The 15,907-nt window shown below is 64.2% G+C and overlaps 1 protein-coding gene across 2 annotated transcripts in view; it reads right to left on the bottom strand.

Moving 5' to 3' along the window:
- The window catches only part of COL5A1 (collagen type V alpha 1 chain), a 116,935-nt gene that overhangs the window by 70,251 nt on the left and 30,777 nt on the right, over nt 1-15,907 (bottom strand). For both annotated transcript variants that reach the window (XM_053919085.2, XM_053919086.2), the window contains exons 4-9: nt 15,570-15,732; nt 3,741-3,872; nt 3,061-3,198; nt 2,712-2,954; nt 1,679-1,846; nt 1,482-1,538 (exon numbers count right to left, since the gene is read on the bottom strand). In XM_053919085.2, coding sequence (XP_053775060.1) covers nt 1,482-1,538; nt 1,679-1,846; nt 2,712-2,954; nt 3,061-3,198; nt 3,741-3,872; nt 15,570-15,732 — 901 coding nt within the window. The remainder of the gene's footprint in view (nt 1-1,481; nt 1,539-1,678; nt 1,847-2,711; nt 2,955-3,060; nt 3,199-3,740; nt 3,873-15,569; nt 15,733-15,907) is intronic.

The raw sequence follows: 15,907 nt of genomic DNA, 5'->3' as shown, positions 1-15,907 counted from the left end.
GGTCCCTCCAGGGACATGGCCACGGGCCCACGGATACTCCGACCGGGCTGGGCGGGCGAGAACGCGGGCCAGAGGGGAGGGATGCCTTCCCTGCCTGCATCCAGATGGCCAGGCGTCCCAGGAGGACGCAACGGGCTTCCTGCAGATGAGCTCCCTGTCATCTCGGCCTGCCCCCACCCGCAGATGGGGAGCCAACCCCCCACCCCGCCCAGGTGGGGGGATGCAGGGCTCTCCTTACAGGCCCTGCGAGCAAACAGGAAGCTTATCCAGACAGGGGTGCCAGCCCAGCCCCCCAGAGCGAGAGAGGGGCCCAGACCCGGACTCCACAGCTGGGTGCCTCCCTGGCCTCCCACTGCCTCCCCAGGCAAGACGCCTCTTTCACTGAGGCACCGGAGCACCCCATGAGACACCCCAAGTCACCAGCAGGTCCACCAGGGGACCAAGACCATCTGGGGAGACGTCACTGCCGAGCCCTGCGCCCCGGTGAGTACGCCCAGCTCCGACCATGGAGGGTGACGGGGGTGTTCCCGGCACCCCGCTCTCCTGCGACGGCCCCCAGGCTGGGCTGCACCCAGCGGGCCGTCCAGGCTTTTCTCGTGGCTGAGGAGGGGGCCACCTGCCCCCGGGGTGCCTTTTCACTCTTCCCCTGCCCCCCCCACCTAACCCCTCAGACAAACTCCAGACCCACAGAAAGCACTGGAAAGCACCCTGAGATGGGACGTATCCCAGGTGCCCTGGCCACGGGCTCCAGAGAGGCCATTGGTCAAGGTTCTGAAAGAGCCCCCAGCTCCCCAGGAGGGCGGAGGCCACTGGCCCCCACGTCCAGGAGCCCACAGTCGGACAGGCCCTGGGAGCCTGGCCGGCAGGAACCGGGTCCTGGCAGCAGTCTCAACCCAGCCTGGCCTCCTGACCCACCTCGAGGCCGGACCGGCACACTCCCTTCGGACTTTTGGAGGACATGGCAGGGTGGACCAGGCTGAGGGGCCCCTGCCAACAGCCCCCACCCATGAGGGACATCAGGAGTGCCCCCTTCCAGAGGCCCCACACGTGGAGACGCGGTGACCCCGCTACTGGGCACGGCTGGGTTTTACTTAACCGGGATCTCAGCGCTCTGCGGTTTACGGGATTCCCCCCACGGGTTCCGTAAGCAGCTCAGGGTGCACTTCAGGCCGTGGGGGCAGAGCCCGTGGTGGACCGCCCCCGCCACTCCCCCCGGATCTGCAGCACCCGGGGCCCAGCCCTCTGTGACCTTCCGGAGGGGCTCTGCCTCCCTCAGGACAGCAGGCACAGAGTCCGGACAGCTTGGAAACTAACAGCTGCCGCCTGCACCCTCGTGGGGAATGCCCCCGCCCGTCTCAGCGATGAGCCCTGTGTGCTGTCCCCCAGGGCACCGGGCTCCTCGAAGCGGCCCAGGGGGCCCACGGGTCTGGCCATGCCCCACCCCCACCCACTTCCGAGAGAGGAGAAGAAAGCGTCCTTACCGGTTCAATGATGGCGGGTTCTCCCTTTTGCCCCTTCTCGCCCCTCGGCCCTTCAATCTGGGAGTGAGAAAGGCGGAGGGAGAGGATGAGAGGGAAGGGGAGCCGGGTGGCAGCAAGCTGTGACTCTGCTTGCGGAGCAAGGCAGCTCGAGGCTTCGGAAGGAGCCCCACCCTCCCCCTGCGTGCCCCGCCCCTCACCCCTTCGAAGATGGTGTCCTGGTTGGCTGGCATGCCCGGCCCAATTTCGGACGGGGGGACAGTGGGGTCGTAGTAAGAGTCGTAGTAGCTCTCGTCCAGGTTCTTGATGGTCTCTTCAGTGAACTCGCCCTCCAGGTCGTCCTTCCCCTCCCCGGGGTGCGGAGCCGGCTAGGAGTGAGAGGCGACAGGGTCACCAGGGACCAAGGGCGCCAGGTCGGCTCCAGGGCCCACAACCTTGGTGCTCCAGGGATGGTGGCCTCCCGGGAGCCTGGAGTCTAACTTGCTGCAAAAGCGACCTCCTGGGGTCCCTGGTGGTCTGTTCGCACGTTCTCACTGTCACCACGAGGAGAATGTCACCCACCCGCCTGCCAAAACGCTGTGGCTCACTAGGTCTGTGGCTGGGGACGTCGGGGATGTCAGGCGTCCACCACAGGCCTCGGGGTCTGGGAATAACGTGTCCCTCATCCCGTGCCCACCAGCAGAGGGGTCTGGCCCCATCAGAACCCCGTGGGTCCCTCCTGTGGCCATCGAGAAGTCAGCTATTTTTAAGCTTTCGCTGTGTCGAGCGTGGTGCTGAACCCCTTCCTAATCTGGAAAGTGGGTGACAAGCCCAGGGGAGGGCACACCAGTGCCATGTTGTAAGTGACAACATTGAGATCACTGGCGGAAGCTTCAGGCCAGGTCCACCTGACAGGAGAGCATGTGTCACTCCCAGAAGGGCTGGCCTCGCTCCTCCTGTCCGGGTCCCCCGCCCCTGCACCTCCCGCCTGACCCCACCCGACCCCGCCCAGGCCACACACAGCACGGGCTGCAGGCACCATCCTTGCCCATCGCCACCCGAACCGGGCACGGGGCTCACTCTGCCCGCTTTGCAGGTACGCAGATCCACTCGGTGGTCGGAGACCCCAACCCTGCTCGGCATCCCCGGGGGCAGGGCCACTCCCGGATACCCAAGGGCAGAGGCAGAGAAAGGAGGAGTGCCCCTGCAGGGTGGTCATGCCCCACCCCGCCCACTCGGAGGGAAAGCAATTACGTTGGAAGCGTTGGAGGTGCCGACCGTGGTGCTGGTGGGGACCTCTGCCCCTGTGTCGTGGTCGGGGGACTGGTCAGGGTCGTCGATGCCCTCAGCATAGCCGATGTCCTCATAAGGGGGTGGCGTGTAGTAGTCCTCGATGGGCATGTAGTCATAGTCCCCTATGCCGGGGTCCTCCTCCTTCCCGGCCCCCTCGCTGGCATCGGGCACGGGAGGGGCCATCGTGGGGGGCAGGGTCAGCTCCTGCGAGCCAGGAAGAGAGGGGTGGTGTTGCAGAAGCCTGCTGTCCTCCCACAGCTTCCTCCCGTCCCCCATGGCCCACCCTCGACCTCCAGGGACCCGCCCAGACCTCGGGGATCTCCGTGGTCTCTTTGGCAGCTGCCACAGGCTTCCGGGTGGTGGGGGGCTCCTTGCTGGGGCCGTCCGGGTCCTCGTAGTAGGGGTACTCGTAGTAGTAGGTCTCGCCCTCGCCCTCTCCTTCCGGGTACTGGGGGGAAACCGCTGTGTGAGGACGCAGGGCCGATGGGGACCAGAAAGGACTGCAGCTCAGGACCCCAGGTGCCACTCCATTCGGGCAGGAGGGCGAGAATGGCCGACCCCAGACCACAGCGGGCCGCGGCCAGGGCACGAAGCCTAGGACACACTCCTGGAGCGCGCAGATGAGGCAGCTCCTCCTGCGGACGCTGGAGGTCAGAAGACCTGCCGTTCTACGTGGACAGCCTTCAGCACCCCCTACTGGTAGGCTCCAGGCAGCTCCCCCCCAGACTCAGCCCCTGGGGTGCCTGCAGCATCTCCGCTCAGAAGGCCTGGCTGGTCAGGTCACAGGCCGGAGGGCCGTCCTCACCTAGACGTTGTCTGAGCTTAGAGGGAAGGCTTCCCGACACAGGTCCTTTGTGGCTCGGCCCAGATTCTCGCCCAGGGGGTATTCAACATGGAGTTGTCGCGGTTTCTGTGTCCTTCCACCCGCACCCTGCCTGGCCACCCGGCCGCCTGCCCCAGGGCCCCGCAAGCACAGCTGGGCCGACTCACGTATTCGTCCGGGCCGGGGTCCTGGGACTGCGGGGTGTCGGGGGCGGCGGCGTCGCAGTCGGGGCTGTAGTGCTCACACTGGTCGTACGCCGCCCGGTGGTCCGAGACGAAGAGCAGCTGCTGGATGTCGCCCTGGGAAAGGACGAAAGCCCGTGAATAAGTGGCACGCAGGGACCCATGAGGGGACCCAGGACGCCAGCCTGGTATCTCAGAGGAGAAGCCTGTCCTCAGCCAGCCTTCCGCTCTGGAGCTGCTGCCCCCCAAAACCACCGAAGCCGGGTGTTCTGCCCACCCATCCGTCTGTCATCTGTCATCCGTCCATCCATCCACCACCCACCATCCGTCCCTCCTGAGCCTGGAAAGCAGAGAGATGCAGGAAGGAGCAGATGCAGCCCGCCCCCCAAAGTCACAAAGCATGGGTCCCTGGACGGCCCCCAGGGTGTGTGAAGCAAGGTGCCAACGGAGTGCACAGACCCAGGGAGGGGGTGCGTCACCTTCCCCGACTCCCCAAAGGCTCTGCGGAAACCTGGCCGAGACTGGGTGAGGTGGGGGTGACTCTCCTCAAGTCCAGCATAGGCCCACTGACCCCTGACCCCTGAGGCACAGTTCCACCTACATGCCCCCCGACTCTCGGGTTTGAGAGCCCTGAATGACGAACCCAGAGCTCCGAACTCTGCAGGCACACCTGTCCCCACACAGACGGCTCTGTGGACTAGAGTCCCTCCGGAGGTCAGCCCGCGGGGGGCTCTGCCTCTGGCCACGCATAGACGGACCCCCTTCCACCCGTGTCGCCCCTGCAGCCCTCAGCCACCTGGCTGCTGGTCTCCTCCCTGCCGGGGACAGAGTGGATGCAGACTGAGCCTCCCACTGCGGCCCGGCGCGGGGCCCACCCCAGCAAAAGGGGCGCCGTGGCTCAGCACCCCGCGCGGCTCCCCGCCTGGCCCCTGACCAGAGGCCCCGCTCAGCAAGTCCCTGTCTCTCTGGTTGGCACAGGCCCCTGGCTCACGGTTCAGCTCTCCAGCGGAAGTGACCGTGTGACCGCAACAGGGATCAAAAACACCTGTTCTTACTAAGGAATGTGACTTCTAGTCCAAATTTCATCCCATTCAAATAAAACATTTTCTCTCAACTGGCAGCTTGACATATAAATTCATGTCCTCCGAACACAGTTACAGGAAGGAAGGGGAGGCTCGGGGGCCGTTGGGACTGCCAGCGCTTGGCGAGGGGCCTGGTCGTGTCCCGCACATCTCGGGGTCCCGGCCCCAGGGCACCAGTCCAGCACCGGGCAACGAGCAAGGCTGGGTCCAGGGCATGGACGCCCATGGCCAGGCACAGTGGGGCGTGCTTCCCTCGAACTCCCCCAGGCTCTGTACTCATGCTGCCCCGCCCCCGGCCACCTGGCAGCCGCCCTCCCCGCCGCACACTCCCCACATTGCAGCAGACTGGACAGGCGGCTGGCCACAGCCATCCTGGGAGCAAGAAGCCCCTTCGTTTCCAGCACCCACCTTCCCTGAAAACGTTGGTACGTGTTTAAAATCATTCTTCTCACAAATCTCCGGGTGGGTTTTCACCCCCCAAAAAACACGCCTGTTTGTTTCGTGAACGCTTCTCTCAGAGGGTGGGGATCTAGCCATTGCCCCAGCCCCACTGTGGAGGGGGAAACCGAGGCACAGTGCTTGGGACCCGTACACTCTGGCCATTCAAACGCTCAGCCCGGACTGACAAGGGCCCTTCCAGTCTTCACCCAAGCTCCCGCCTTCCGCTTTGAGCTCTGGGCAGCCCCTTGGAAGGTGCCCCTCCTTCCGTCCCCAAGGAGACCTCAGGAAATCCTTCGGTTCCTTCCGGAACGTCAAATCAGAGCCAACAAATTCTGTCTGAAGGAAGGGGGCCCGTGCAAGACTGTCCATCCCAGCTGTCGCTCAGCCTGGAGACCCCCGACGGGACATAGCCTCTGGGGGCCTCAGCCTCCCCCTTCAGCCAAAGAACCTCAGCCTCCCCTGCGTCCCCCACGCTCACCGGGGCCCAGCACAGAGACACGCCCTGCCCTGGCGACACTGCGAACCCAGACCGCGCACTATTCAAGCTCCCTGGACTTGACCTCGCACGGGCCCAGCTCCCTGCACATGGAGCTGCGGCCACCACCCAGCGACCTGGAGCCAGCATGCCCCTCACTGGCCCTGACCTGGCACATGCTGCCTTTCACCTAGAAAGTCAACAATCCCAGCTCCGTGACCCTCCGAGAGCGTCTTCAGGTTGCCTCCCGTGACGTGACCCCAAGCGCCCAGCTGCAGGCCTGCCCCTCACCCAGGGAGCCCCTCTCCTGGCAGGAGGTGCTGGGGCCTAGAACGGAGTCAGTGGACACTGTTGGCAGGACAGCCCTGGGCTTGGGGGTGTCGGCGCTTTGGGGGACAGGGAGGGAAGCTGGTGCCCAGGATGGGGCCATGTGGACCACCCACAGCAAGGCCCCGGCCTGCAGCCTCTGGTGCCAGCTCTATGAGGCCGGCCGCGGGTTAGCATCGCTGGTGGGCACTGCACTGGCTGTTCCGGAGGGCAGCCAGGGCTTCTCTGCTCCAGGTGGCCTCTCAGGCGGGTGGCTCCGACTCCTGGGAGCCCTCCAGCAGCCTGGCCTCGACCTTGGAAGGGCTGTTGCCCCCCCCAAAGGCAGTCTTGCACCCCAACTTGCAAGCCCACTGCCCACTTGCAGGGTCTGAGGGTGTTTGGTTTGCATCTATGTGAGTGAGTATGCGCGTGTGCAGGTGTCCACGTGTACACACGTGTGTGCAGGCATGTGCGATGTTGCACATGCATGTACGTGGGGAGCCCATGCGATGCAAAGGGCTGGTGCATGACTCTCTACTCTGGGCGGCCCACTTCTGAATGGAAACCGAAAGGCAGCCCTGTCCTCGGGCACCCGTGGGCCACAGTGGAAGGCGACTCCACCTCTGGGCAGCCCGGGCTGCTGCCCTCCGAGGTGCTGGGGCGACACCACGGGCCTGGGACGGGGTCCCCGCCCACAGCCGCAGCCTGCCCAGTCCTGGGGCTGCTGGCACAGACGCCGGCCCCCGGCAGCCCCGCCCAGAGGGCTTTCTTAGGGGCGCTGCCCCCTGCAGCCTCGCTGCTCCTCCACCCCCACCCCCGTCCTCTTCTGCACGCCACACAGATGAGCCCCGCGTGTCCCCACAGCTGCTCCAGGAGGGAGGCCAGGCCGACTTCCCCTCATCCTGCGTCACAGACACACGAACCGGGGCTCAGTGAGGAGCCCTCTCGGAAGGGCACAGCATGGGGGGGCTTCTGAGTCACCGCCTTCAGTCCCCCGGCTCGCACCCCACAGCTGCCTGGTCCCCTGGAGTTCAAGTACTGTGTCCTGTGCATTCGGCCACCTTGGGCTCCAAGTTCCCATAAACGACACCAGCACGTCACCCTGGCAGCCCTTGGCAGAGAGGTGGCACCGGCCCAACCGGCCTGGGGAACGCAGGCTGCACCTGGTCCCACCTCGGATGCCCAGGTCAAGCCCGTTCATCACGCAGGTGTGCTGACGCCAACCCCAGGCACAGTGGCCCCATGCGGCCTCCCTGTGGTGGCCCAAGTCACCTGCCCAGAGAAGCAGGTGCCGCTCTGCTCACACCACCCCTCGCTCTGACAGTCTCCAGTTTTCTCCTTTTCATGCCTATTTCTGCCCCTGCCAGGTCAGTAGGCTCCGCTGAGCCCCTAGAAGCTTCTGCCACTGTGCCCAGCACCATTACAGCTGCTCTGCTCGGCTGCCCGGCCTCGAGGCCCGGGGGGCAGCCGTCAGTGGTCTGGCTTCCTGCCCCAGACCCCCAGCAGCCCGAGAGGCCATCGGCAGCCGGAATGCAGTGGGACGCACAGTGTCCTTGGTCTCACTGCGCTGGGAGCGTTTTGCTGAGGGAGTCAGTTCTGCCCTTTCTGATAATGAGATTTAACCCAGCCCACACTGCTGCTCCCTGCGGAGGGAACTGCAGAGTTCTCGCTGGAGAGCTTTGCGACCTTGGGGCCTTTGGGGACAGAGGATGTGCGGTGCGCCCAAATCAGGGCGCGTGTGCGCCGCCAGCCCTTGGCCCTCTCCTGAGCCATTCGATCTGCGTCCCTCCTGTCAGGGGACGCCAGCCACCGCTGCCCGTCCCTCCTCACAGGCCCTGCCCAGGTCCCACGCTCGGCTCCTCCTGTGACTTCATGGCCTAATTTTCGCCTGTGCACTTCACACTCGCAAAGGGAAACACACGTAATTTGAGGAGACAAACACTTCCCGTGGAGGCTGCAGGAGGCGTGCTCGGCAAGCACACTGTCTGCGGAGCAAAACCAGCAGGAAAGCACCCCCCTTCCGGCCGCCAGTGGGCTCTGGCCACAAATCCGCAGGGTCGCCGCCAAAGGCAGCCCCGTCTAGTCAATGTGCCCACCCACGGGGCACAGCTTGGTGCCTGGGGGACACAGGGAGGGCGGTGATGGGGAGTGCAGGGGCTCTGGAGGCCAGCACACCTGGGCATCCATCCTAACCAAGTAAAACTTAGGGGCGTTCCCCAGAGCGCTGAGCCTCGGTTTCCTGGTCCGTACAAGGAGGGGGAGCCACGCTGGGGCGGGGGCTGCTGGGAGGGAGAGCCCCGTGCCTCTGCGCACAGGACCACAGAGCCCAGGGGCTCGGCACCTGCGCACACTGAACCAGGGGCCCGTGGGCACAGACGGAACCCGTCCGCCCAGCAAAGCTTCACCCAGGGGCCTGGAGGTTTCAGACAGATGTGACTGGAGTGCGGTGGCCGGGCCACGCCGGGTCCCCTTCCACGAGCTGGCTCCCGACGCTCTGGGAGACAACCTCACACATCAAAGGCCACCCGACTGCCCCGTTCAAGCTCTCGTGCCCAAACTAACCAGTCTGAAGACGCGGCTGGGGTGTCTGCCACGCATGGGCCACACCGTGGACACGCAAAGGCCGCAGCCAGCGCAGGCCGAGCCCATGCTCCCCGTGATGCCCGGAGGCCCCGTGGAGTCGGAGGGGGAGTTTCACGCTGTGCACGCGAGTGTTAAAGAGATATCGCCCCGGGGCCAGAAACCACTGTCTGCTGCCCCAGCCCACGCCCCCCTCCCCGGCCTCTGTCTGTGGCTCCCCCTCCACACGGCAGCCGGGGTCCTCACCCAGTTCTCACCTGCACTGCCAGCCCGCTGCTGCTCCAGGGTGTCCGGGGTCCCAGCTTCTCACACCTGCACGGGTGCAGGCTACACAAGCCTCACCTGAGTCTCCCTGCTGGGGGGTTGGGAGGGGGCAAGGGCACAGGGACAGGGCGGGGGGGGGGGTCAGGCCCCAGCCTCACTGCACCCCGAAGCTGGCTGCTGTGAGCGAACTGAGAAGGGACGCTTCACCCCCAGACCAAGGGACAGGGCAGCAGAGCGAGTGTCAGGGGCCCACAGACAGGCCCTCTTCCCCACCGGACTCTGAAAAGAACACAAGTCTCAGTCCCCTCCCTGCCGGCCACGTGGCCCTGGACGTGTAGGGCCCGCCCAGACAGACGCACACAGAGGCCCAGCCTGTTGCCTAGGCAGCACAAGAGTGAAGCTGTCCCCCTTCTCCCCCTGAACTCTCTAACAGGCCCGTGGGGACACACCTTGTGACAACCTCCCCAGAGGAAGGAACACGGACCTCTGCACAACCCCAGAGAGAGGCGAGGCGCAGACCACCAGTGGCCCGGGCCCTGGATGCCTCCTGCGCTCACCTTGGGGGCCTAAGTGTGTCGCCTACTCCATCCAGGCCTCCAATTGTTCACTTGTAAAGGAAGACAATGAGCCCCACCTCCCAGCAGTGTCCTGAGGACTGAGGGTGAGGGTCCGTGCAGCACGCTCGGTGGGCCCTGAACATAGGGGGGCCAAGATAAACAGCCACCAGCGTCACCTCCACCATCATCACCTCCACCATTACCATCACCATCATCACCTCCATCACCATCACCATCACCATCACTACCACCATCACTTCCATCACCTCCACCATCACCTCCATCACCATCACCTCCACCACCATCACCACCATCACCTCCATCACCATCACTACCACCACCCCCTCTATCACCTCCACCACCATCACCACCATCACCTCCATCACCACCACCACCTCCTCCATCACCTCCACCACCATCACCACCTCGACCACCATCACCATCACCTCCACCACCTCCATCATCACCTCCACCACCTCCATCACCATCACCACCATCTCCATCACCTCCATCACCACCATCACCATCACTACCACCATCACCTCCACCATCACCATCATCACCTCCATTGCCTCCATCACCATCACGACCAACATCACCATCACCACCACCACCTCCTCCATCACCTCCACCACCATCATGATCACCATCACCTCTGTCACCTCCATCACCACCATAACCTCCATCACCATCGCCGCCATCACCACCTCCATCACCTCCACCACCTCCACGACCACCATCACCTCTATCATCGCCTCCGTCACCATCACCTCCACCACCATCATCACCAGCACCATCATCATCACTGCCATCACCACGTCCACCATCACCATCAATAGCCCTCGATCCCTGACTCGGACTCAGCAGCCTCCCCCACATGAAGGCAGTCAGCTCTGACCGTTCGTCCCTTCGCCCACTCCACCAGCATTTGTAGCTTGTCTGCGATGAGGCTTTCAGACATGAAGATGATGAGGTTATTCATCTTGTTCCCAACCCCAAGTCTCAACCTCCTAGTGCTTCCTCGGGAGACAGCCCAAGTGACCGACTAACTACCTGGGGAGGCCTAGAAGGCATCCTGGAGGGGGTGGCCTCAGAGCTGGGCCCTGGTCAAGGGGGTGGACGCCACACGTTCACCCCCACCAGTGTTCCATTCACCATGCTTGCTCTGCTGCCTCCTCAACTTGCCCCCAGGCGAGACCCTCCAGCCTTAGGCACCAACACCCCCATCCTACCCACCCTGTCTGAGGCTCAGACCCAGGGCTGTCACTCAGCCTCAGCTGGGCGTGGCCCAGACCCCCAGTCATCTGTCGTCCATTCCGAACACGGCGCTGCGGCGCCACCCCACCCCACGGTCGCTAGTGGGCTGACCTCCCGCAGGCCCCCATGTCCTCTCCGTAGGGAATGTGCTTCGCTCTTCCCGTCCTGCTCCCGCACAGCTGACTGGTGGGGGCCAGGTACAGAAACTCACACCTGCCCTGACTGAATTCCACTTCCTCACCTCCATGGCCTCAGCCAGGAGACCGTCCCAGGCCTCCTCCTGCCAGCCAGGGCCGTCACTTGGCGTCCCTGACAGTCAGACCTGACTCAGGGTTTTTCTGCCAACCCACGGCCACCAGAGGGGTCCTCACGGCCCGTCGCCCCACCCCACCCGGGCCTTGGGTGTCTAAGCCAGCAGCGGCCAGGCCAGCAGAAACGTCCTCAGAGTGTGCCGCCCGCCCCGGCCCCTGGAGGCACAAATCCAGAGAAAAGCCCCTTGGCACAAACATCCACAGGAGACCGCAACTCGTCCCCGTGTTACCCGCTCCCACCTGCCCCTGCTGAGCCGCCACACCCTCCCAATGCCCAGCTGGTCACGGGCCCACAGCCAGCAGGCTGCCTGCCACCTGCGCCAGGCAGGAGTCCAGGCTGAGGGACAGTAAGGTCACTGACTGCACGGGGAAGGCCACTGTCCCTGCAGACAGCTGGTGCTGGCTTTTCCTAGAAGGTTCCCGGGCTTCACAGACCCCGCGGGCCAGGGCACCTCCAGGGCTATGGCTGTGACCGTCGCACCCGAAGTCCATCACAACGTCAGAGCGGGGCCGTCGGGCTCTGGCAGTCGCAGGTCTGGGGTCCAGCCCCCCTCACTGCGGTTTTACTGGGTGACCTTCGGCGGGTTACTCACCCTGCCTGGTGCGGCTTCCCGGGCTCAGGAGGACTGACAGGGAGGCTGAGCACACAGGTGGTGTGCTGTTGCAGACCCCACTGGCCAGCACTGACCAGGACGGGCCTCCCGCCAAGCTCGGCCACTGAGGAAACACACCCCTGTCCCCTCACACGCTCCCTAGCAGGCCCGCTGTGTCCAAAAGCACGGCGCTCGTTCCGGAGCCCTGATGGAAACAAGACGCACCTTGCCCAGGCAGCCACGCACAGTGATAAGGGGCCTGAGGAAGGGCTCCCGACCAGTCCTGCCAGCCTGCTGGGCACCTGCTCCCTGTGGGGCGGAGCCACGCCCTGGGACCCCTGCAGCCTGCCAGACCAGAGCACAGCCACATCCAGGAGGAGGGACAGGACACACAAATTCCCAGGAAGAGCGAGCTGGTGGCTTTGGAAGGGACTGGAATGTCCGACGTCCCCCATACCACAGGGCGCACTAGTCAGAGCCAGGGTCACGCCAGGGTCACATCAGGTGTGGGGAGGCCGAGGCTGCTGATGCTGCTTCGGTCCCACACCCAGGCTGGCGCCTGCACCCAGCAGGCCCCGGCTGCAACGGGGCGCTGCCCTGCAGGAAGGCGCTGTGGGCCTTGCTGGCCTCCATCCCCGGCTCTCCCCCCACAGTGCTTCACTCCCAACAACGGGGGCCTCTGTGCAGCCCCACACACCCCAGGGGCAACCCCAGGGCCCCCGACAGACTCCTGAGTTCAGCTATTCCTGTCTGGGACAGCGCACAGAACTCAGTGTCCGGGGCCCGGGTGATGGGCCCTCCACCCAACTCCCAGAATCCTCAGGCTCCCCACTGGTGGATGGAGCTGTGGGACCAACCGGCTCCTAATGAGGGGGGTCCCCCTTCCAGGGGGAGAGTGTGGCTGCTGGAGAAGCGGTTTCCGGGGTGCCGGCCCCTCCTTTTAGGAAGCTTCCTCTGCAAGTTACGTGGATAAAGTGGAAAGGGAGTTAAATCACTTTTATTTCAAAAGAAATAAAAATTCTGTCTCACTTGCTACAAGATGAAGGGCAGCTGGAAATATGAGGCCACCCCACCCAACTTTATCACACTGCCCCATGCAGGAGAAAAGATTGAAAAAAAAAAAGGGCTAGGGCCACCGGGCATCACGGTTCCGCCGGTCTATGGTCTACACAGGGAGAGACGGGCGCATTTCCTGGCACGTGCGGGTCGAAGGACAGCCAGGGAGGTCCGGGCTACGGAAACTTGTCCCTCAGGGAGCAAACAGCATGTGGTCGTAAAACATCTCTCCCTGGCAGGGCCACCCCTCTTGCTCAAATCGAAGCCGTGACCACACAGAGTGGCGCTCCAGGATTTGGGACAGATTCCTGCCCTGCGGTCCCCAGCCTCCGAGTGAGAGGCCAGCAGGGGAGGAACACGGGCCGCTCAATTCGAGACCCACTTGTTTCAGAAAATTATGACTGGCTTCCCCTCTGTAACAGTAATGGTGGGGACGGCCACGGGACACGGGATGCCGGCTGTGGGCCGCACACTCCCCGAGTCAGGAGAGAGCACTATGACGGTCCCCGCCGGGCAGATGGGGCTGTGTCTCCACAGGCCGGGGAGCAGCAGCACCGGTGGCCACCAGCCTGGACCCCTGCGGGGGCGCCGCCTGGCGTGGCATGTTCTGTGTGCGTTTGTGCCCAGGGGAAAACGGCTTTTCTGGCTCACTGAGAACATCAAGGAGGCAGAATTTTTTTAGGATCCTAATTTTTTAAAGATCAATTAAGCTCTTTCCTGACTCTTCCCAATAAAAGTCACAGTGCGAGCCCACGAGGCCCTAGGAGTTGCCGAGATGTGCACACCGCAGAAAAGCTACCACACGCCTGAGTCACTCACACCTGCCACACACCGCCAATCTCGGCACGCCCTCCCACCTCCACTGCAGCAGGACGGGCGGTGGCGGCAGTGGCCCCGGCAGGGACCCAGTCACTGCGCCGGTACCCAAGCTTCATGACTGAGCCCCGGCAAGCGCCCCAACATCTCTGGGGCATCATTGCTAGTCCCCACATTTTACGAATGAGCATCCCCAAGCTCACCAATGTCACCTGCTTTACCTACACCAGCAATAGCTCCATCCTACTCTGTGCAACCCCCAGGCTCACCGGAGAGCTGGGAAGCCTGCCTGGGGGAGGACAGCCCTGCCACCTGCAACTCACCCCGCCGAGTCTCTGGTCAGACGCGTGGTCACCGGTACCGTGCCATAACTGGCAAAATTTGGCGGAGCTGGTGGGATGAGGGCACAGCCCACCCTGCCTTCCCATGGGCCTGGACGTCCTGAAACCCCACTCCACTCGAGGCCCGCCAGGCTCAGCAGGACCCACAGCCCCGCCTCCCCAGCCTTCAGCCGGCTCCATGCACAGGTGGCAGTTCTGACGGCTCCTCAGTCACCCACGCCAGGCTGACGCTGGGCTCCAGCCCCCTCCACCACCCACTCCACGCTGGGTTGATAAGAAGAACAGCCGGCTAACACTCTCGGGCACTTCATCCATCGGAAGAAGGCACATGCCAGGCGGATCACATTCGACCTCACGCATTTTGGCCCCAGCTCTACGAAGCTGCCGCATCTGCCATGATCCCATCTCACAGGTGGAACAGCTGAGGTTCAGAGACATCCCAGCACGTGAGAGAATGGACTGGGGTCCCGGGGACCACACACAGGCCAGCGCCACACCCCACCCACCCCGTCACAACTATGCCCCTGGGCCCCATCGAGATGTAGAGAAATACAAGCCTCCGGCAGACCCTGGAGCCTGAACGGCCGTCAGCAGTCCCACTAAAGCGGGACGGGGGGAATCACACTGCATCCTCCCCCACCCAGTGTCCCCGGCAGGGCCACGGGGTTGGGCCAGCACACGTCCAGCCTGGCAGCCCCACCACCAAGCGGATGCACAGACCCGGGGCCCCACCTCTGCATGAGCCCCAGAGAAGTGGGGGCTGGCCGAACGCAATCAGGCCACTGGAACGTGGACACTCGAACGTGGACACTCGAACGTGGACACTTGAATGTAGACACTCGAACGTGGCCAAGCATGTGAGCCCTCGAGGATTTCGGGCGGGAACATGCCCGTCCTGCCCCGCCTCTGGGATCAGAGAGCTGGGGGTGGCCCCCGGAGACCACCCCACCGGGCGATCTCCATACCTCAGCCCTCTCCACAGCGTGGCGTGTAAAAGCCGGAAGCCAGCAGGAGTCGCCGATGTGCCTTCTGGGATGCAGGCTCCAAGGCCCGCTGCAGCCCCTTGGGAAGCAGACCCCCGAGGGGTCTGACCGTTTGCAGGTGCCAGGGGTCTGATGCACCCCAGCACCCGGGAGCACTGGGCGCTGGCAGCGGTCGCCTCCCCCAGCAGCACGAGCGAGTCCCTCATGCTGTCTGATGCTGAGCCCGCGTCGGTGAAGGAGAGAATTGCGGGCCTCCAGGGGGCTTTCTGGAGTGGGGCTCCCAGGGCCCACTCTGTCCAGCTCCTGAGACTTTTCTAGAAAAGCCAGGCTCCGGGCTGGGCACAGTGGGCACCACGGACTTAGAGCAGCGCTGAATCGTGGCCACACCTGTTTTCCTCAAGTTCCACTCGCTGGCCGAGCTCTGCCCCCTACATCCACCCTGATGGCCCTAGGATGTCGGAAGGCCAGAGTCCTGCCCAAGCTGGTCCCCGAAGACACGGATATTGGTCCCCTTGGATGAGGGTGGCCCCCACTGTTCTCATGGGGCCGCTCCATCCCCACAGGCCGCAAACACCCCTTAGGACACAGCAGAGGCCTCAGACCAACAGAAACCACGGCCATGGCGGCATGCCAGCCATCCCCAACGGAGGAGACAGGCCCCCCGACAGCAGCCGCAGCGGCTCCCTCCAGGCAGTGGTCGCTCGCCAGCGTCTGTCCGGGCGGCGAGGGGGGCAGCCGGCCCCCCTGCTCACCTCAAACACGTCCTCATCCAGGATCCGGGTGCCGAACACGACGATGCCATTGGTGTCTACGATGGGGTGGTCGCTGCGGTCGAGGAACTGGGTGACCTTCTTTCTGCAGTCCAGGATCAAGGTGACGTTTTTTCTGTGGACACTGAGCGCGACTCGGTGCCACCTGCAGAGAAACAGACAGCCGGGGCGGGTGGAGGGGGCGGTCACAGAGCGCCGGCACAGGCAACCCCATGGCCCATGACTGGGGTCCCTAGGAAGGAGCCCCGTTTCCCGCACCGTTGCGGTGGGGCAGAGCCTCTGCAAAGTCCCAGCCACACACGCACCACCACGAGAGGAGC

This window comes from Desmodus rotundus, chromosome 1, assembly GCF_022682495.2.
Source record: "Desmodus rotundus isolate HL8 chromosome 1, HLdesRot8A.1, whole genome shotgun sequence".
NCBI lineage: Eukaryota > Metazoa > Chordata > Mammalia > Chiroptera > Phyllostomidae > Desmodus > Desmodus rotundus.
Note: the sequence above shows the minus strand (reverse complement) of the source record. Positions and strands in the feature narration are given on the sequence as shown.